This window comes from Gracilinanus agilis, chromosome 2 (assembly GCF_016433145.1).
Source record: "Gracilinanus agilis isolate LMUSP501 chromosome 2, AgileGrace, whole genome shotgun sequence".
In the NCBI taxonomy this organism is placed as follows: Eukaryota; Metazoa; Chordata; class Mammalia; order Didelphimorphia; family Didelphidae; genus Gracilinanus; species Gracilinanus agilis.
Genome location: NC_058131.1, coordinates 212019838 through 212043436, shown reverse-complemented (window position 1 = coordinate 212043436; position 23599 = coordinate 212019838). Strand labels below are relative to the sequence as shown.

The 23599-nt window shown below is 36.3% G+C and overlaps 1 protein-coding gene across 1 annotated transcript in view; it reads right to left on the bottom strand.

Moving 5' to 3' along the window:
- Positions 1-5333: 5333 nt before the first annotated feature.
- The window catches only part of GRHL1 (grainyhead like transcription factor 1), a 69568-nt gene continuing 51302 nt past the window's right edge, over positions 5334-23599 (bottom strand). The window contains exons 10-16 of the mRNA XM_044660945.1: positions 20134-20185; positions 16290-16429; positions 15427-15464; positions 13030-13121; positions 10111-10196; positions 6895-6959; positions 5334-5448 (exon numbers count right to left, since the gene is read on the bottom strand). Coding sequence (XP_044516880.1) covers positions 5334-5448; positions 6895-6959; positions 10111-10196; positions 13030-13121; positions 15427-15464; positions 16290-16429; positions 20134-20185 — 588 coding nt within the window. The remainder of the gene's footprint in view (positions 5449-6894; positions 6960-10110; positions 10197-13029; positions 13122-15426; positions 15465-16289; positions 16430-20133; positions 20186-23599) is intronic.

The following is a 23599-nucleotide window of genomic DNA, read 5'->3' as shown; positions in this document are numbered from 1 at the left end:
AATGTGTTCATTTGCTTCTAGGAAGGCCTTAAACTTTTCTCCATTATATATAATGCTCGCTCTTGCCCTTAGATATTTTATTTATTTTAAAGAAAAGTTCACGTATTTCTTGTATTTTAAACAGAAAAAGATTTTTTCTTTTCTTTTTTTTTTAAACCTTACCTTCCATCTTGGAGTCAATACTGTGTATTGGCTCCACAGCAGAAGAGTGGTAAGGGTAGGCAGTGGGGGTCAAGTGACTTGCCCAGGGTCACACGGCTGGGAAGTGTCTGAGGTCAGATTTGAACCTAGGACCTCCCATATCTAGGTTTGGCTCTCAATCCACTGAGCTACCCAGCTGCCCCCAGAAACAGATTTTTTTTAAAAGCATTTTCATTTTCTATCAATTTAATCAGACGTTTTTTTTGTTTTTTTATATTAATATGGTCTATCTTGTTTTTAGTTTTCCTTATATTGAACCAATCCTGCATTCCTAGTTAAATCCAACATGGTCATCACATATAATTTTCAAAATGTTATTGTAGTCTATTGACAATTATTTTATTTACTATTTTATCAGTGTTCACTAGTGTTATTGATCTTAAGATTTATTCATATTTGTGTCATGAAGTTTGAAAGGGTTTCTTTTCCTATTTTTGCAAACAGTTCATGCAAAATTAGAATTATTATTTGTGTGGTATAAAATTTATTTGTAAATCTATCTGTTCCTAGAGTTTATTTTCCTTTGAGAGTTCCCTTGTGATTTGTTTAATAACTTATCCCAATATTTGGTTGGTTAAATGTTTCTTCTGTTAATCTGTTTATTTCATATTTTTATGAAAATTTCTTCATTTCTTATGTTATTATTTTTCTTGATTTATAATTCATCAAAATAGTCTGTTAGTTGCCTTATTTCTTTTGTTGTGAATTTTCATTTTTATAATCAGATTAGCATTTTATTAATTTTTAAAATGCTCCTGTGGTCTTGTCAGTTCAGTGGTGTTCTTGCTTTCAATTTTATTAATTTCACAACTTTCAGAACTATTTTTGAAAAAATTCAAAAATTTGACGCTATTGTAGTTGTTTTTTTAGCTGCATGTCCAGTTAATTTTTTCTTTGTTAATGAAATCATTTAGAGCTATCCATTTTCCTCTAAAGAGTACTTTGATTTTATCTGACAAGTTTTGGCATATTGTCTCATTATAGTCATGTTCTTTGATGAAATTTTCTATTGTTTCTGTGGTTTTTAAACCATTGATTCTTTGTTTTTTTAAACCCTTACCTTCTGCCTTAGAAACAATACTGTATATTGTTTCTAAGGCAGAAGAGAAGTAAGGGCTAGGCAATGGGGGTCAAGTGACTTGCCCAGGGTTACCCAGCTAGGAAATATCTGAGACCAGATTTGAACCTAGGACCTCCCATCTCTAGGCCTGGCTCTCAATCCACTGGGCCACCCAGCTGCTCCCCCCCCATTGATTCTTTAAGATTAGTTTACATAATCTCCAGTGAAATTTAATTATTTATCCATAGATCCAGAATCAGATATAATTTTTATTGTATTTTTGCAAATGAATATGGTATTCTAGCAGATTAGCTAACATGACTGCAAAGGAAAGTAATAAATGTTGGAGGGGATGTGGCAAAATTGGGACACTAATACATTGCTGGTGGAGTTGTGAATTGATCCAACCATTCTGGATGGCAATTTGGAACTGAAGTAAGTGGGCTGTTACTGACTTCACTAGATTAACTGAATTTAGTACAATTAAAATACACTAAATGAGTGCCCAGTAACTTTATCTTAAAGTAATTACCATTCACTAACTCAGCCCTTGAAGATGGGTAAGGACTTGAGAAAGTGGGTAACACCAAGATAGAGAAATGGCAGTTATTCAGTTACTACAACAAGCCAGCCTCCAGCCAGCTGGGGAATTAAAATGAGAACTTATATATCTTAACTAGGGTTCTTCTAGGTTAAGGAGAACAGACAAGAAACAAACAAAAAGATTTATTAAGGTAAATAATTAGGGAGATAGGAACCAGGAATCCTTAACTGGGTTAACTATGGGCAGGGATCAGAGACAAGGGAAACGGATTTCTACACTGAATCTAACACTGTGGTAAAATCCAAATCCAGAACAAGGCTGAGGGACTTATGAGAAAGAATGCTATCCACATCCAGAGGAAGAACTGTGGGAGGAGAAACATAGAAGGAAAACAACTGCTTGAACACACGGGCTATAGGGATATTATTGGGGATGTAGACGTAAATGATAACTCTAGTCCAACTATCAATAATATGGAATTAGGTCATAATCAATGACATGTAAAACCCGGTGGAAATGCATGTTGGCTATGGGTGGAGGGTAGGGTGGTTTGGGGGGGAGAGAAAGAACATGAATCATGTAACCATGGAAATTTTTTCTAAAAAAGAAAAAAATGAATATGGCATTTCTCCTTTTTTGATATTTGTTTATAAAGCTTTTATTCCTGAATACATGGCCAATGTCATGCACAGCTGACAAATATATAAATTTCCTTGTGTTCCCAACTCTGTTTGGTTCATTTATACATATATGAATATAGATACAGATATCAATGTTGATTCATTATCTATGACACCTTTAAACTTAATGCAATTTCTCTGCTTCTCTCTTTTGGTCATGTGTTTTATTTGGTCAAATATTATTTGCTCATGTAAAAATCCATGGTATTTTACTGTAGCTTTGCATGAAATTATAGTTGCTGCTCTTGTAAGGAGGAAATGGGAAACTACTCCAATATCTTTGCCAAGAAAAACCAAAATGGGATCACAAAGAGTCAGACAAGAATGAAAAATGGCTGAATGAATTTCCTCCTAAGTTTTATCCTCTTTCCTTATGATTTCCTTCTCCTGATATCATCAAAAGAGAACAAAACCTGGCCATCCTGTGTAGTCTGTGGCTTCTACAAAACTCCCCCCAAAATTACCATTTAATTTCTTATGCTGACCTGCAATATAGCAAAACTGTGGTAGGGAAAGTCACAGTGTGGAAGGAATAACTAACTGTACTTCGATTATTTCAGAGCAGCTTTGTTTTTAATAAAACTATAAGTTTAAACAGAATTCTGACCCCAAATTCCTTTTCAACTAAGTTATAAAAAGAAAAGAAAGGGTAGAAAAACATTACACATTTAGATCTAAGGGCATTTAATGGCTATATTTTGGTAACATTTCAGCCAAGAGTAGAATTAACTTCCGCCTCCTTTTTTGTGGCATTTAGATAGTTATATATAGCTATGTGGGAGTGGGGGAGGGAACAAGCACTTATTAGGTGTCTACCTATGTGCCAGGCATTGTGCTAAGTGTTTTACAGATGATCCCATTTATCCTTATAATTACCCTATCAAGTAGTTGCTATTATGAGCCCCATTATTATAGCTGGGGAAACTGAGGCAGGTAGAGGTTAAATGACTTGCCCAGAGTTACACAGGCAGTAAGTGTCTGAGACTAGATTTAAACTCGATTTTTCCTGACTCCAGGCCCAGCATTCTATCCATTGTACCCACCTCACTGTGGCGAAAAAGGAGGAATTAGGAAGACAACATCCTTTTGTCACTCATGCCAAGACAAAATCAAATTGGGAGACCACATCAGAAAAAGTCGTATTAAGAAATAGACATATAAAATTTAATCCCTTTGGCTTAAAATATATCTTCAATGATACAATTAAAAACAGCACAAGGCAAAAATCAGTTTCATAAAACAAAATATAAAACATTGTTATATGACCCGTATCCCATAGTATCTTATATTAGAAAACAAATCATCCATTTAGTTCACATACTTCATTACAATATTTGAAACACAGGAATATTCTATCAATTCTACTTGAACAAAGGGCCTATGCTATATCCCTGAAACCCAAGAGATACCCGTGATTGTATTTGTGTTATAAATTTACAGTTTTCAGTAGTTGGATATATTTATATGTATACAAAATTTCCCCTTCCACAACAGAGTATTCTAATGTTTTCCAAAATTGCAATAGAAAAGGACCAAAGCCTGAGGCTCCTAAACAGTTTAAAGTAAAACTTTGCTTATCTTCAACCAAATGGATTAAGAGGAATTCTGGTTTGAGTTCAGTTTTTATCATTTAGTGCATATTAACTCTACCCTTTCATTCATTCATTTTTGTTCACTTAATAGAGGCATGTTTGATCGGTATGTTCACAACTTCTTAGAGTAGGAGTGTTTTGTTTTTAAATTTTACTTACTGATGTACTGAAGAAACCTGGGCATAGCCACCTCATACAGAATGGAATAAATACATATGCTTGGGAAAACATTATTAAAGGAACATTTCAATGCTCTATTTGATCATCTTGGTGTTTGCTATCAAAAATACTTTTACCTTGGTTTTTGTAATTTCCTTGAGATAGCTTTCATTGCATTTCATCATTATATATACATGGATAACATATTTATATATTATATATTTATGTGACACATATATACATACATTTACAGAACCTTCAAAAATATATTGCACTTATATACAATACAGCTTTATCTAAAATGATTTTGTACTCTAACCCATTTAAGTTCTTCATAAGGCCATTATTATATGTCTAAGAAAGTTACAAAGAAGGATTTCAGCATCATGAGCAGTCAGTAAACACTTAGTGAGAATAAGAGGTTACAAAATAATGAGCTTTCAGTCGTACTCTCACAAGCATGAGACAATCATTGAACCCTCAAGACAGTTGAGGGCAAGAAAACCTTAGACTCAAATCTATTGCTCTTTTTTTTACACTTCCATAAGGAATGATCTGAAGAGGCAGAAGAGAGAAGTTGGTAAATGGCAGTCCATTGATTCACTAAGCCATGGGATACAGGTTCCAAGTTGAGATGTGGTGTGATACAGCAGGGAAAGTAGGAGACTCATAGTACAGGGTTAGATGCTGGTTTTGCCATCTACTATGTAGTTTGGGTAAATGACTTACCCTCTCTGAATTTTAGTTTTCTCATCTATAAAATTGGGATAATAGTACTTATCTGCCTCACAGAGTTATCAGGAGGCCCAGATGAAACAATGTGTATAAAGTATTTTACAGGCATAGTACTCTCTATAAATATAAACTCTTATAAATTTCACATATTGATTCTATGCCATCTGAAGAAGACCAATGCAAAATATTTTAGTTATTTTCAATCAAAATGCTCCTCTGTCCCCTCCAAGAGCTCAAATGAATCACTTCCCTTGGAGTCCCTCTTTGGAAAGTGGTTCATCATGGTAACCTGCAGTTGGACCCAAAGGTCCATTTAACACCTTCATTTAACCCATGTAGAGTTCTTCTGGGTTTGCTTGCCTTTAGATCTCAGTAAGAGTTAGCTTGTAGGATCCCCCCACCTCCTCGATCTGCAGCTGGAAGGTGTCTTCATTAGAGTAGTGCTTCACTATATTATCATCCATGTTCACCAGGATTCTAAGTATGGAGGAAAGGTCAACGTGAGTTACTGCTGCCCTGGACATCTTTCAAGAACTAACACAAGAAGGCATTATAACTTATAGATTACATGAAACTAAAAAACGTGAAAAATCTGCAATTGTGAAGAAAATGACTATGTCTATAAAATAACTAAAATGATTTTATACTATAACCCATTTAACTTCTTCATAAGGCCATTATTACATGCCCAAGAAAGTTACAAATTATAGATATAGATATAGATATAGATATAGATATATAGATAGATAGATAGTATAGGATAATAGTACTTGCTGTTATCTATATATATATGGTCCTACTAATCTGACATTAGAAAATGTATTACCAAGAATAGCTCTTTGCTCTCCAGATCTATAGCAGGTGGACATTCTTATCAATCTATCCCTAGAATTGTATCAAGTTACACTTATCAGAGTTTTTAGAAATGGAATCCTAAAGATCATCTAGTCTAACTTCTTCATTTCAAAGATGAAGCCTAGAAAGGAGATATGACTGATTTGCAGTCAAAGAACTGGGATCTTAACCCAGATCTCCAGATTTTTTTTTAACCCTTAACTTCTGTGTATTGGCTCTTAGGTGGAAGAGTGGTAAGAGTGGACTATGAGGGTCAAGTGACTTGCCCAGGGTCACACAGCTGGGAAGTGGCTGAGGCCGGATTTGAACCTAGGACCTCCCATCTCTAGGCCTGACTCTCAATCCACTGAGCTACCCAGCTGCCTCCAGATCTCCAGATTTTAAATCTAATGCATTTTTCAGAGCGTAACAAATTTAAATCCTTTCATTAGAACATTTGGGAAGATGTAATTATTATTCATTTCTATTATTTATTATAGTTTTCTAAATGAATCATACTGTTTCCTGCAAACAGATCTAGTTTTATATCCTCTTTGTTGAGTTTATGCCTTATTTTTCTCTCCCATTCTATCTCTAGCCTGTATTTATTAGGAAAGCTTCCAGTATTTTTGCATTGCAAAAAACATTAGTTCTTGATTTGTCTACCTTTTGATCATATCAAAGAAGCCCTTCCTTCTATGATTCTGTTTTTCATGACTTTTAACATTGCCATCAATTATCATTCTAGTAGGCATTTACATAACAGGCTTACTATGTAAAGTTTAGAAATAGTTTTACATGTATTATCTCATTTGAATGAAAATTAATGCTGCATTTAATTTTTTCTAGTTGCTATTTTTTAATTCATATTTTAAAAAACTTATTATTAAATATTTCCTTAGTAACCATATTGGAATATTTTATAAAAATAGTAGTTCAAATCCTAACTAAAATATTATCTTCTACAATTCCTCTTTTAAACAAAAACAAAACAAAACAAAACAAAAAACCAAATTAATATTTCTTTATGCATGTCTGAGAAAAGTCCATACAAAACTAATGTTAATAAAGAGACTAGTTAGTACTCACCCTTTTTTACATTTCTTGAAGATTTTTCCAATTTTATCATAAGGGACATCATATTTATCTGATATCTAAGGCAGAACAAAACACTATCAATTACAGAGCATTATTGTTTTATAAAATTTTATATCATTATTTTGTAATATAGTCTTTATCATACATAATACTTTATATATGTTATCTGATTTGATCTTTGTAAGAATCTTGTGAGGTAAATGTTACTTTTCTCCATTTTACAGATAAAAAAACAAAATCAGAGAGGGTAAGTGGTTTACCCACAGATACAATGTTGGTAGAGATCCAGGGCAGGATCTGAACCTGAATCTTCCTTACTCCAAGTTCAGCACTTTATCCACTATATTCATTCCAGATAATTATAAATTTAACATACATACTTATTATACATATTATGAATATATATACACGTGCACACATAAGCAAATATACCTATACTCACGTAGGCATGTATTCTGTAGCCTATACCTACAGTATATCATAATGTGAGGTGAGAAAGAAGGGAGAGGAAGGATCTCTCATGGAATGACCTCAGTTTTTTTCAGTGAAAAAGGAGGCAAGATTCTTAGCTGAAGGAATGGAAAGAGGAGAACGATGGGAGCACTGAGGCGGGATGAAAAGGCAGGATGAAAAGGTTTGGATGAGGCACTGTGGTGAGTGGATTCTTCAATCAGTTGAATAGGCATAAGAGAGATTGTCTTGCTGCAGTGAGGGCCCAGCTGTGTTCATGCAGCAAAAATGTTGGGGGGCTGATCATCAGTTTAATGATTTTCACCAGCTCAGTTCAGAAGTACATGAGCAAAGACTGAAGGGAGGAACAGTGATCACAGTCCAAAGCTGGGACTTGGCAGAGCAGTGACAAGATGGCAGCAAGGACTCAAGGAGAAGACAATGTGGAAATGAATTTGTTCCCCAGCAGGGCCAGATGTGAAGGGAGGAGGGTCTACGATGCCCAGTGATGGCCTAGGAGGGAACTCTCCCCCAGGAGAGGAGGAGTGGAGGGACTAGAGATACTGGTGAAGACAAAGAATTGGGTTTAGAGTTATAAGACAAAAGGGAAAAGGGGAGGGAAATAATTTTCATCATAGAAGGGAATTTCAGAGTTTAAGAACATGGGAATGACATTTACAAAGTATGTATCCATATACATATGCTCTTCTGATGGTAAAGAAAAAAATGCTGAGTGCCAAGGCCCTATGACAGATATCATGAATGACGTGAAGTAAGAGGCACAGTCCCTGTCCTTAGAAGAAAAAGTCTAACTGGGGAAAGAAGATATACCCATGAAATCCCAGATCTATGCTTTCTTCCTAAGCTAAAGGAGTCAGAAAGTCATATTGATTTTTTTTTCAAGTTGGAACTAAGAAAATGTCCTTTGGGTAAGTATTGGACAGATACTGTTATCTTTACTAGATAACTTCCTATGTCTTTGAGGAAAATCAGTCAACAATAACAACTTATTAATGTGTGAGGTCTTGGATGTAAAAGACAAAATGAAATCATGCTTGTTCTTGGGCTGTTTACCTACCCTATAAGGGGTGGGAGAGAGGGGACATATCTAATCAAGAAATCATGTCACTTTTCTCCCCCAATAAATGCTAGGTCACTGCCAAGATCAAATACAAAATACTCTGCTTGCCATTCAGAGCCCTTCATAACCCAGTCCCTGCCTTTCTGGTCTTCTTGCACCTTACTCCCTGACATACACTCTTCGGTCCATTGGCACTGGCTCTGGGCATCTTCTCTGGCTGATCTATGCCTGGAATGCTCTTCTCCTATATTTCCACCTACTGGCTTCCCTGGCTTCCTTCAAATCATTACTAAAACAGTATCTTCTACAGGAAGGCTACCAAAGTCCTCTCTTAAACAAAAAAAAAAAGAATAAAACAAAACAAAAAAACCCCTAACCTTCTCTCTTAGAATTAATACTTAGAGGGGGAAGCTGGGTAGCTCAGTGGATTGAGAGTCAGACCTAGAGATGGGAGGTCCTAGGTTCAAATCTGAGCTCAGACACTTCCCAGCTGTGTGACCCTGGGCAAGTCACTTAACCCCGATTGCCTAGCCCTTACCACTCTTCTGCCTTGGAGCCAATACACAGTATTGACTCCAACACGGAAGGTAAGGGTTAAAAAAAAAAAAAGAATTAATGCTTAGAATTGGTTCCAAGGCAGAAGAGCAGTAAGGGCTGGGCCACATAAGTTGACCTGAGATTTGAAGGATGCTAGGGATTCTGAGGCTGACGTAGAGAAGGCGAGTGTATTCCAGGCTTGAGGAAGAGCCTGGGAAAGGGTACAGGGACTGCTGGGAACTGTTTATAGGGCACAGCAAAGACCGGTTTGGCTGGATTAGGGAGGGCATCAAAGGAAGTAAGAGCCAAAAAGGCTGGAAAGTTAGGTTGGGGCAAGATTGCAAGAGCTTTAATTGACAAACAGAATTAAGAAGAAGATGCAGTTCATGCTAGAAAGGGAGAGCCATGTCCAGTCTGTGCTTTAGGAATATCCCTTTGACAGGTGGACAGGAGTTGGATTTGAGGGGTTACAAGCCAGGGGCAAGGAGACCAATGCATAGCTAGAATTTAAGTCGTTCTTACTATGTGCCAGCCACTATGCCAAGCACTGTACAAACGTCACCTCCCCCTTGATATTCAAAACAGCCCTGGGAGGTAAAGGCTGTTGTCATCTCCATTTTACAGTTGAGAAAACTGAGGGAAACAGAGGTTAAATGCTTTGCCCAGGGTCACACAGCTAGGAAGTGTCTGAGACCAGGTTTGAACCTAGAACCTCTCATCTTTCCATCCACTGAGACACTGAGCTACTCCCTCCCCCCTGGATGATACATATTTGTTATAAAGGAATGCTTCCATATGGAGGTGGATGATAGCATAGTGAAAGGCAAGAAGAGAGCATCAATAAAATATTTTTTAATGCAAAAAAGAAAAAAATACAAAAAGAGACACAAACAAAAAAGAGTAATTTTGTTGCTATCTTGTTAAAGTATTTATACACTTATGAATACTGTAATTTAGGGGGTGTACATCCAAAGCCACCTGTAGACACACACACACACACATTGTTTGTGATTGAAATTCAGATTTTCTTATGCAGTTCTCTTTCTTGTTATTTCTATATTGAAATATTTGTGTTAATTATTGTTAAGCCCACAATAAAAAAAAATTTAAAAAGGAATATTATATACAGGAATACTTACAGCTTCCATTAGGCCTTTCAATGATGGAGTCTTGAGCATCAGTGCATCAAAAACTTCTTCTGACTCCTTCCGAACATAGAGCAGTACTAAATGTCAACATGGAGAAGGCATGGAGAGAAAAGAGGAATTCCATTGACATCCCCCCAAAAAATACATATGGATGAAAATAAGAAATATTTATGGGCTGAAACTAAAACAAAACATATTCATAACTGTAGCCAACACACATTAACCAATACAAAATAAGCCTTAATTTATTCAATTTTCAACTTCTTTTTATTCTATCTTTATTCTGTCTCAACAATAGAGGGGGAAAATTTCCAACCCTGGAACAGATATGGAATCCCCTTCCTTGATATTCATTTAACACATTAATCAATCATTCAACAAACATTTATTATGTATACCATGTGCTGTGCCAAGTTACAAAGGCAAACATGAATTGATCCATGTTGTTAAGGAATGTATATTCTATATATAGAGAAAACTTGTACTCATAAGTATATGCAGAATAAATAAAATGTAGTTTTGGGAGAGAGACACTAGCAGCTGTGGAGAGGGGGAGATTCAGACTTCACACTGTTTGAATTTTGAAGGAGATAGGGGTTCTAAAGAGGAGGAGGTCAGGAAAGAGGGAATTCTAGTTATGGGGGATGGCTTTGCAAAGGCACAGGAATGGGATTTAATAAATTTAAATCTCATTAGGAATGTATCATTCAGGAAAAAGGGAAGGAAAAAAAGCCTGGCAATAAACTAGATAAAGAACCTCAATCCATAGGTGAATTTGGGCTACGTATAGCCCCTACAGGATAGTATTCTAAGGGCTGATTACAACCCCTTTCTCTTTGTGCTTGGCTGAATATTAATTTAGATTAAGCAGTCTTTTTATCATGTTATAGAGAGGAGGTGGGAGGAACAAATATTTAGAAAGGAGGAGCACAAATCCAAGATGCCATTCGTCTAGTTGGCCTTTCCTCATCCCCTTCAATTATTCCCCATTCCCCCCTTTGTCTTGATTTCTTATTTGCTCCCATCACATCTCTACCTTATATTATACTTGTATATATGCACATACGTATACATACAAGTATATGTATATTACATGGGTTATCTATGTACATGTATATTACATGGGTACTGCTAAGTGAAAAATATAAAAGGAGGTTTGTTTTTGTAAATATTCTACACTTGAGACTATATTTGTTACAAAGAAGTGCTTCTATTTGGAGATGGATAGTAGCTTAGTGAGTAGGGATATGTAAGAAGAGAGCATCAATAAAACATTTTTTAATGCAAAGGAGAAAAAAAATAAAAAGGGAAACAAAGAAAAAAGCAATTTTTTTACTATCTCATTAAAGTATTTACACATTTATGAATACTATAAATTAGGAGGTCTAAGTCCAAAGCTACCTGTGGACATACACACATACACAAACACACACACACACACACACACACACACAGATATTTACATTTTGGCTTAATAGAAAACCATTTAAAAAGCATATTTTGAGTGTATTTTAGGACAACCTATTTTGTTTTTCTAAACAAATTTCCTCAAAAAGACCACAAATTTTTGAGGACAGGAAGTTTTTTTGTTTGTTTTTTATCTCTAATGGCACTCATGGTGCCTTACATAAAATAAGCACCTAATTAATTGTGTTGAATGAGTAAATCAAACATAGTTTGAATCTGAGACTCTTGGACAAGTTCTCTTAAAGTTCCTTAAGCTCTATGAATCTCCATTTTCATCTCTCACATCTACAATATTCCCAAGTCTTTCAGTTTCTTCTTTAATGTGTGTTGGCTATGGTACTCAACATGTTTGTTTTAGTTTTAGCTTGTAAATTATACGTCTGTATGTTCTAGTTCTGAGGGTGTTTTACCCTAGAAATTCCTATAGAAATCATTTAAAATGAGAGCATCTCACTTTTTAAGGAGTAAAAGTACAAAGTATGCTCATACTCACAGGTTAGTTCATTAGAAAGGTATACTTTAAAAACACATTAAAAATTCTGCAGGATGGAGAGAATGGGGGGAAGGAAAAGCTAATAAATGCAGGAAAACTTCCAATCTTAGCATTCCTTTTTCCTTAATTAATCTAAAAAATGATAAGGCATCAAATTAAGTGTCCCAACCCCTGTGATTACCACCTTCCAGGATAACAGCTATGAAACAGCTAAACTCGTCCCATTGCTTTTGCAGTCAGGGGAATCTGAAGCAAGAATTTAATTACTCTAGTTTACTGGCAAATCTCAATATAAACATTTCCACTAAATGTCTTAGTGCTAAGGGACCAATTAAGTAATGCTCTTTTTTTGCAGGACTTTAATTATTTAATATTCAATAATAATGCCCATTCCCATGACTGTGTCAGCATATTCAATGATTAACTACTTTGGAGTTCTCACAGGCTCAATTCTATTTTGTGCAGACATCTGGCTTGTGAAGCCTACACTGTATAATTATTCAAAATGTTCATATTTAAACACCAATGGAACTTATAGCAAAAGAAAGGTCACATCTTAATGTTTGCCTCCAATGAGAGCTCTCTTTTTCTAAGCAATAAATCACCACTGAACTCTAAGACATTTTGGCTAAAGAACCACATTTCAATTTGATATGCTCAGAAAAATTTACGGAGGACAGCTCCAAGTTCAAGGAAATGGGTAAGTGTTCTTGTCATGCCTGTGGCATATAACTTTCTTTGTTGTTATTATAATTAAAACACCAATGGATCTTTGGATCACGTGCCATATGTAAAATCCTCTTCAGAGCTTAAGGTACCATATAAATTCAAATGATTATCCTCATCAGATCATGACAAAGGTACCCTCTGATGTTAAGATCAAAATCAGAGTGGGCTAAATCTCTCTTCTGACATAAACTATTCTGCCAAGGGTGTCAGTGCAATCAAACCTCTCTTTGGTTCTTCTATCCTGGCCATTTTAGCAGGAGGTGTGGCAGTAAAGTCATCTTCAGTTCCATATGGCCCCCTTTTCATGTTAGACCTAAAATGAACCCAAAGTATATTATTAGCTACTTTATAAATAAAACAAATATCAATAACAATAATTTACTATATACCTAGCATGTGCAAAGTACATAAAAAATAGCAAGAAATTTGGTTCTTGAATTCAAGAATCTTAAAATCTAGTTAAGAAAATGAGATTTACATGCATAAAACGATAACCAATATCAGAGAATAAACTATTAATCCCAAGTGGATTACATAGACAAACATTAACATAATTATAGAAATTTAGATCTTTGTGATCTATATATATATATAGAACTATAGAAATATAGGATGAGACTTTAAGGCCTTTTATAGCTCTAACCCATAAGAATCCAATCCAATCCTTCATTTTACGGATGAGAAAACTAAAGCCAGAGACTAAACTCACCCAATTGTTTGGTGATCCCCAACGTTCTGATAATGAGTCCAGTGCTATTTATTACCATAATGCACTGATTTCTCTAAAACGGGAAATTCCTTCGATGTGGAGTGGCCAGTGGGGATTTCTTAGAGGAGGTAATATCTCAGCTGGATTTTGAAGGATGGATATTTGCCTATGAAGAAATACATTCTAGGAAGGTGGAAGGACAGAAAGAAGAGCTAAAATGCCAGGTGCTTTGGCAGAAGTGAGTGGCTCAGTATTCCTAGAACAGAGGGTTCAGACAGGACTAGCAACAGCTCCATGAGGCTGTGTAGCTCAATGGGAAGAGCACTCAGTCTGGAGTCAGAGGACCTGGATTCAAATATTATGAACTATACCAAGTATCATCTCCCATGCAACCTTGGACCAGTTTCTTAACTTCTCTGAGGCTCAATTTCTTCAACTACAGAATGATAAGGTTGGACTGGTGGCCACCTAGATTGTAGGTAGAGGCCAGACTGCAAGGACCTTTGAGTAGCAATTTAAGAAATGTAACCTTGATTCTCTTCATAGAGAGCCACTGAAGGTTTTGGAAAGGGGTAGGCATCAGAGTACACAAACAAGGCAAGGAGACCACTTGGGATGCTACTGGGGAGGTGGTAAAGGCCTAAACTAGGCTGGAGGGATTGTTAGCATATGATGGATGATTAGGAATAGGAAGGAGTCAAAGATGACTGAAGTTTTAAGTTTGGGCACAGACAATGGCTCTGCCACTTACTAGCTATGTGACTTTGAACAAGAGAGCCTGGCTCTACATGAAACACAATTCCCTTCTCACCAGAGAGGCACAGAGCAAAGTGCTACATACACAAATGGTGCAGTTGTTTTGCCAGTCAGTTGTGCTTTAGTGTTTTGTTTTGTTTTGTTTTCTTAAAAGGGACAGTTCAGCACAGGGGTTTAAGGTGAGAGTGGTAATCTGGAAACTGTGTGTAACACATGTTTGTTTTAGTAAACAGTACTTTTCAAAAGGCATCGAAGGGGGAAAGCTAGGTGGCCCTGGAGATTCTAAGGCAGGCCTGGAGACTCAGACACCTGGCCTCAGACACTTCCTAGCTGTGTGACTCTAGGCAATTCGCTTAACTCCCATTGCCAAACCCTTATTGCTCTTCTTCTGTCTTGGAACTAATACACAATATTAATTCTAAGGTGGAAGATAAGGGTTTAAAACAAAAAGAGGAGGGGCATTCTAACTGGTCTCACTGAGTAGGGTGGCAGGAGCAGATGCACTAGAAAATTTGAAGCCCAAATTTAGAGGTAGTAGAAGTTTGTGTAGGGAAGGAGAGGGGAAAAGTAGAAGAAAGGGAACAATTCCTAACTGTTTGAAGTTATTGGCACCAAAGAACCAGATGAGAGTCCTACAGGAAGTGGTGGTGTCAGAAGTTTCTGCTCACTCAATTTCTTTTGCAGATTTAGCCATTTAAGGGATGGAAAATACTTGGAAGGAGAGTTGTAGTTTAAAATTTTGGTCAAAAGTAACTACTTTTCTATCATATCTAGGAAAAACAAAATGCAGCCTGAGACATGAAGTGTATAGGCCTGTGATTAGATAGCTAGTAGTTAAGAAACTTGTGCCCTACTAAAAGAGAAAGGTTATTATCCTGGATATCTGCATTGTTCTGAATTCTAAAGGAGGTCTGAACTCAAAAAGGTAGGATAAAACTGGCATAGAAAGTGGAAAGAATATTGAATCTGGAGTCAAAAGATTTGGGCTCCCATTCCAGTTCTCTAACTACCTATTTATCCTTGAGTAAATCACTTCTCCTTTCTGGGATTCAGTTTTCTCATCTATAAAATGAGGAGTTTGGGTTAAATAATTTAATGATATCTTCTAGCTCTAAAACATATAATCTTAATAATAATGAAAAACAAAGCTTACCCTTCACCTTCCAGCTCTTCTGAGGTAATAGGAAGAACCTTTTAGAAAAACAAAATAGGTTGTCTTAAAATACACTCAAAATATACTTTTAAAATGATCTTCTATTAAGCCAAAATGTTAATAGCTTTGGATTCCTGACCAAAATGAACCAAATTTCATTTAGTCATCTCTCCCAAAACCATGACTTGTTGGCCTTTCTCCATTTGCATTCTTTTCCATCCATTTAATTAGAAATCCAATGTGATAATATTTTAAAATAAGCTAGACACAGAACAAGAATCCAAAATTTACACATTAGAGAAACAAAATTAAGTGAAATACATTCTGTATTTATAAAATATACAATTATCCTTTCCACATCGCAACTTTCCCCATTGCAGTTTCTATATCTCACGGGTCAGCATCAGAAATTAAATGGGAATTTTGGGGAGTTCTACAGAAGCAGCAAACAGCACTCAAAGGCCAGAAAAAGCTTACAAACTCAGAAATGCATAAATTTATAATAATGTACTATAAACACCCTCTAAAGAAAAAGAAATAATTCAGACTTCTTCTCTGGTACAAAGGGAGGGCCAAAACATTTGATGTGGATTTTCCAGATTTCAGGGTATCACGCCCTTAACTCCCACAATGTGGAAGGGTTAATTTTGTATTAGCATTGTTGAAGATGCTACATTATTTCCACTTAATAATCTGAAGTGCTAACTCACTTAAAAAAGTAATCAGACTCCTTTTACTTTGAGTGTCTACTTTAATATGAATGTCCTATACTAGAAAAGTACCTACCTCTAATAAGACTAATAATAAGTCACAAATAACAAATAAAACACTATCCTAAGACCTCTAGAAGATTTGTCACCTACATGAGCCCCACGTTGAAGGTTGGCAAAGTGCACATCAGGGATAAAGAGAACAGGCTGAGTGTCGAGATCAATAAAAGGCTTGAAAACTGTGATGTCCATTCTTTTGTGGGATGGAAGCACAGACACTTTAACATCAGAAACTGAAAGAGAATAGGTGGATAAAACAAATTTTAACAAAAAAAACTTGTACTAAGATGTAGGCTACACAATATTCTATATCACTTATAGAAACATGAGGTATACATTACTGTACTTTTAATAACTTGTGGCATGTTTTAATTTTGAGGATCAAGAAAAATTGGCATATATATATATTGCTTATCCTTATCTTAACCAAATCTTAACCAAAAGGGTAACTTTTATCAAAGTTAACAGAAAAAAATGATAGAAACAACAAAAGAGAATACAGACCAAGCATACTTAGTATCTGAAAATAAGCCAGAAAAAGCCTTTAACCCCAGCTGCCCTACTACAATCAGCAGCTTTTGGTTCTTTATTCAAAATACACCAAATGCAAAAGAGAGTGAACAAGTTTTTCTTCCTGCTTCAAAAATGTCAAATACAGATTAACCATCCCTATTTTTTTAGCTGCATACATAGCTGTCCTTCAAAGCAGTATCAGGACCCTTCACTGAGGAGTGGCAATAAGAAAATCTCAATTAATCTGTTTGTTGGCAAGTATTTGTAAATTCAAGCCATCTGCTCAAAATAAAAAAATAATGCTTTAAATCACACATATCAACATGGACAACAATGACTAAGACGTAGCAATGGTTCACTCTCCTTCCACAGGTAGATAAAAAATTGTGTGAAAATAAAAGCTAGTTGAACAAAACAAATGGAAGAGAAAGCATGACATACTATCCTACGCTCCACAAAGACCCTTCCAAACCTTTTCATCCCTCTTCAAACCTCTCAGGGCTTTCCTTCACCCATCTTCTCAGCTGAGAACCTTGCCTCATATTTTATTGAAAAAATCAAGACCATTCACCTAGAGCAGTGATTCCCAAAGTGGGCGCTACCACCCCCTGGTGGGTGCTGCAGTGATCCAGGGAAGCAGTGATGGCCACAGGTGCATTTATCTTTCCTATTAATTGCTATTAAAATTTAAAAAAAATTAATTTCCAGGGGGCTAAGTAATATTTTTTCTGGAAACGGGGCAGTAGGCCAAAAAAGTTTGGGAACCACTGACCTAGAGTTTCCTCTTTTTCTTCTCAGATCACTCACATGCTGTTTGTCACTATGTCTTTCTTCACACTTGTCCCATACACAAAGGTGGCTCTACTACTTCTTGAACAAAGGATCTGATTCCATCCTGTCTCCTCCAACAGATTGTCTCCTCTGTCATCTCCACTCTCCAGCTAATCTTCAGTTTCTCCCTGTCTTCAGACTCCTTCCCTACTGCCTGTTGACATATCACATTTCCTCCATTCTCAAAAAACTTCACCTTGATACTTCCATTCCTGCTAACTGATGCCAACATCTCTTCTGCCTTTTGTGGTTAAACAACTGGAGAAGGCCATCTACTTCTTCTCTTCTCCCTCTCTTTTTAACTTTCTATAGAAGGGCTTCTGGCCCCATCAAAACTGCACTCTCCAAAATTATCCAAGATCTCTAAATGCCAAATCCAATGGAATTTTCTAAGAATTTGTTCTTCTTGACGTCTCCTCCCTAGAATTTTTATAATATCCCTCTCCTTGGGTCACTGACCCAACCTCCATCATCCCTTTGCTGGATCCTCATTTGGTTCATACCAGGTAGCCATGGACAGAGCTCTGTGCTAGACTCTCTTTTCCTTCTTGATGGGGATTACTTGGGGAACTCATCAGGTTCCAAGGATTCAGTTATGATCTCTATGTTTATAATTCTCAAACTATCCACCCCTCGCCTAGTCTCACATCACTAATTGCCTGTCGGATGTCTTGATCTGGATGTCCTGTCAACAACTTAAGCTCGACATGTCCCAGATGGAATTTTTTATCTTTCCCCCAAAACTTCCCCTCTTCCAATTCCCTATTACTATCAAAGGCATCACCATCCTCGCAGGCACCTACTTAGGCATCTTCTTCAACACCTCATCCTTTCTGATGCCTCGCATCCAATCTAAGGCCAGGGCCTGTCGATCTCACCTTTGCAACATCTCTCAAAAATGCTCCCTTCCTTCCTCTGATACTGCCACATCCTAGCGTGGATTCTCATCCCCTCAATCCTGGGCTACTCTAACAGCCTACTGTTTGGCCTGCTTTCCTCAAGTCTGTCCTCCAGTCAGTGGCCAAAGTGATTTTTATAAAGTGCAGGTCCAATCACATCTCACACATACACACATCCCTCCTGCAGCTCCCTATCACTTCCAGGATAAAACAGAAAAGCCTTTACTTTGGCATTCAAGGCCTTTCATAACCTACTACCTTTCTAGGCTTCTTATACCCAATACCAGCTCCTCTCCCCACCATGTACCATGTGATCCAGTGGCACTGACTTCACTGTTGTTCCCCAAACAAGATGCTCTCTCTCTCGTCTCTGCCTACTGGCTTCCCTGGAATCCTTCAAGCCCCAGTTAAATTCCACTTTCTCTAGAAAACCTTTCCCAATCCTTCTTAATTCTAGTGCCTTCCCTGTGTTAAGTATTTCTTATTTATCCTGTATATAACTTGTCCACACATACCTGTTTGCATGTTGTCTCCCCTATCAGACTATGAGCTCCTCAAGGGCAGGAACTGTCTTTTGCCTTTTTTTTTTTTGGTATCCCTAATGCCTACTTAACACAGTACCTAGTACATGTTATCATTGTTCAGTCATTCATTTGTGTCTGACTCTTTGTGGCCCCACGGACCCTATGAGGTGTTCTTTTGGCAAAGATAGTGAAGTGGTTTGCCATTTTCTCTTCCAATAGATTCAGTGGAAACTTTTTGTCAGGAAATCAGAGGTTAAGTGACTTGCCTAGGGTCACAGATCAAGAAAGTATCTAAAGCCATATTTGAACTTGGGTCTTCCTGACTCCAGGCTCAGCACTGTATCCACTGAGCCATCTAGCTGATTCCTAAGCATACAGAGGGTTAAGTGACTTGCCCAAGATCACACAGCTAGTAAGTATCCAAGGCTGGATTTGAATTCAGGTCTTTTTTACTCTTAGCCCAGTGCTCTAATCACTGAGCAGCCTGGCATATAATAGGTACTTAATAAATGTTTATTATCTGATTGATAGACTAGTAAAAAGAACATCAAACTTGGAAGGTTGGATACCTAAGTTTGAGTCTTACCACTATCCTGGACAATTCACCTAGGCTCCTTGGGCTTCAAACTTCATTTTGGAAATGTGATAAAAAATGCATATATCATATCTACTAAAAGCATTGTTATGAGAAACATGTATTGTGAAACATTAAACTGCTACATAAATGTGAGCTATTATTATTATTATCATTATTATTACTTGCAAAATACCCAAGCAGAAAAAGTGTGGGACCTACAAGTGTCAGCATATTAAAATTCCCATTGAGTTAAGAAATTTTCAAAAGTTGTTAGCTTAAAAACTAATAAAAAATATGTCAATTTTCTGAAAAACATACATATATATATATACACACACACACGCATGTATGTATCTTTTTTGTGTTTCCCAAGCAAATTGTGGCTTAGTTTCTTTATGTAGAAAAGGAAGCATTTCACAACATCACTCTTGTTTCTCAACTGGCAAAACCACCCACAGTTACATTGTCATTTCTTTGGGGTCGGGGCTGATAACTGTAACCACAGTTCTGCATGGAAAACCAAGTCTTAAACTGTTGGTGGAAACGTTTCTACTTACAGGCATTCAACTGGGAGCTGGGGTCAGTACACTTGCCTTTTCTTTTGCTTTGTTTTCGTTCTTCATCCCTGATCTTCCGTTCAGCTCCCTATCAGAGAAGATAAAAAAGTATTACTGTCTGTCCAGCCCTTTCAAAGAAAGGTCTAACTTTTTTTTTTAACCAAGCAAAATACAAACCCCTTTGGAGATGTGTCACCATATGACCTATTCATGGAACCTAAAATAGCAATCTCCTTTGGAGATCATATCCTTAAAATGGTTCGTTTCACTTGAAAATAGTCCACTAAAGAAATGAATTTTCAAATTTCTTTAGAAAGAAAAAAATGCTTCTGTTCAACAGTAGATTTTCCAATTCTAATCACATAAGCCAAAATTGGAGAATTTGAAACCATTTATATTAAGCTGAAATCAGCCATCTAGTAAACCATGGACTTTTATACAACCCTCTGAGCAAGAATTGGTTTTTTTGATCTATAAAATGAAGGGATCAGACTAGATAACCTACAAGATAGTTTTCTATTTCCAAATCCTATGATCCTATACAGAGAATAACTATAATCTCTTCCATATAAGGACCCATCAAATATTTGAAGACAGTTGAATATCATTTTTATTCTGTACTCTTTTAATGTCTGCTCATTCCCAATCTTAATCTTTTTTTCCAAACTAAATAATCCTAATTTTCTCAATTGTATAACATTTTTAGAAGGCTTATTATCCTGGGCATCTTCCTTAGTACTTTTTTAGATTTTTAGGATAACTCCTTAAAGAGAGATGCCTAGAACTGGATGTGATATTCTAGATATAGTTTGACCACTGCAAAAAACAGTGAGATGATTATTTCCCTTGTTCTGACTAACCTTTTTATCTCTACTTGTCCACCTTCTAAACATTTAAGGTGGGTGATCCTCAAGAGATTTTAATGCAGTAAGGTAAATTTGACTTTGCAAGTATCGCTGAGGTTTGGTGTGATATGACTTGACTACATTATGGCAGGGTAAGGATACATTTTATTCAAAAGGAATAAACAAGTGAATATTTAAGTAAATTATGGCACATTTGTGTACTGGAACACGGTAATGAAATTAAGATTGAGAAGTATGACAAATACAAGGAAGTTAAAAAGATCAAACAATGCAAATAAAAAAAGTAGAATCAGAAGAATGGAACATGCACTGTAATCACCTGAGAAAAATAGAAGGAATGAAAAGATCAAGTAATGCAAAATGAAAAAAAAATAGAACCAGAAGAATAGAACATACCCTACAATCACCTAAGGAAAAGAGAATGAAATGAATGTCCAAAAGATGAGGTCTTTGAGGGAAGAACTGAAAAGGTATTACAATACATTATGTGTTGAAATTAATTTAAATGTAAATAGTGGATTTTCACTGATGTTTAATGTTATTTCTAATTAGTTACTATTTTAAAAAAAGTTATACTCCTGCAAGAATATCCACAAGAAAAAAGTATAGCAAGAAAGCATTTGTGTAGCAAAAACAGGGAAAATAGAAGTGACATCGTGATATTATAGCTCATCAGGTTGGAGGAGGAATAGATCAGTGAGTTCCAGAAGGGGATCATAAACTTCACAAAGGTATAAATGGAAAAAAATGGAAAACTGCTGGAACTTTTTCTCCACTAAAAACAGAAGACAGGTGGAGAAAACAATGATGAGAATTGCCATTCTGGATCTCTAAGGGGAAAAGTGAACAGAAAGAGTCAAATGCTAGACTTTGGGGAGAAAGGATTTTCAAGTAGGTCACACAAGAGACAAATAGTACCATATTTTCTAAGATTCTATAAAAGTCGGCTGGAGAAGGGATGGAATGTTACTGAGAAACAACAAATCACTGATAAGGAATAAAAGGTGAAGTAAGAAAAAATGACTCCTAATGTCTCTTTCCAATTCAAAATTCTGCTATTCTGGTATGATTGCACATATGTACAGTACAATTATTTACTCAACACTTACCTTTCAATAGATAACATCTCCTTTTTCTCCTTCTCTTGCCTACAATATAGGCAAGTGCTGACTTTCATCACAATCTATTCCTAAACCCACGCTGTAAGTTTATTGCTATTTTCTCATAGGAATTATCTTCTAATTGGGGAATATATTCCTGACCAAGAATTTGGCATAAAAAAATAATGTCTTAAAAACACAGAAAGGTCCATAATTATTTAGAATAGTAAAATTAAATTCCAAGTCCTACAAAATGGTTATAAGTGTATAGAATCTGATGATTAACTCTAGAAAGGACCATACAAAATTATCCAGTTGAACATTTTCTTTTTACAGAGGAAGAAAAGCAAGTAGGAGACAGAATAACTTGCCCAAGGTAAGCACAGCAAATTATCAGAGCCACTAGCTTACTGGGCAACTATACTATGCATACTGATTTTTATGAGGCCTCATATACATGTTGTTCAGTTATGTCTGACTTTTCATGACTCCATTTGGGGTTTTCTTGGCAAAAATTCTGGTTTTCTAGTTCCTTCTCTAGCTCATATTACAGATGAGGAAACCAAGGCAAAAAAGGGTTAAGTGACTTACCCAGGGCCACATAGCTAGTAAGTGTCTAACACCAGATTTGAACTCGGGGAGAAAAGTCTTTCTGACTAGGCCCAGCACAGAGTCAATGGTGCCACCTAGCTATTATAAGCACATACACACACAACCCTCTTCCCCTACAAAAAATTTTACTTAATCATAAACTTGACCTAAAGTTAATATGTTCTGGGGGCAGGTAGGTGGCTCAGTGGATTGAGAGCCAGGCCTAGAGATGGGAGGTCCTAGGTTCAAATGTGACCCCAGATACTTCCTAGGTGTGTGATCCTGGGCAAGTCACTTAACCCCCATTGCCTAGCCCTTACTGCTCCTCTGCCGTGGAACCAATACACAGTAGTGATTCCAAGACAGAATGTAAGGGTTTTTTTTTAATTAAAAAATAATAAAGTTAATATGTTCTTCATAATACTTTAGAAAACTGTGCTTACCCTGTTCGAATTTATTTTAAAATCACTTTATATATTGATATTTTTTGGGTTTTTTTTATACCACAGGAATTCCTCTTAGTCTCTCTTCCTTTCCACCTGTCTCCCCTAGCCCCATCTCAGAAAGCCATCACATATAACAGCCACTATTTTTAAATGAAAAAGAAGAGGCAAAAACACCTGATTAATTAATATGTTGAAAAGGCTTAAAAATACATGCAATTTAAAGGGACCCAAGTTTCCTTTTTTTTAAAAAGCAGCTGCAGATTTTTAATTGATATCTTCTTTTTGTCTAGATAAGTTTTCCTAAAGTAATTAGTTTCAATAAAAACTATCAAACTGACCTAACAGTTGCTCTCAACTTTCTGTTTTCGAATAGCCTGTGGTTTCCTGCTTGGCCACTAGATGCCACATTAGTAATTCATTAAATGTTATTAAAGAGTGGATCAGGGTAGGGAATATTCAAATAAAGGTAAATCTATATTTGATATTTGTAGTTCTGGGA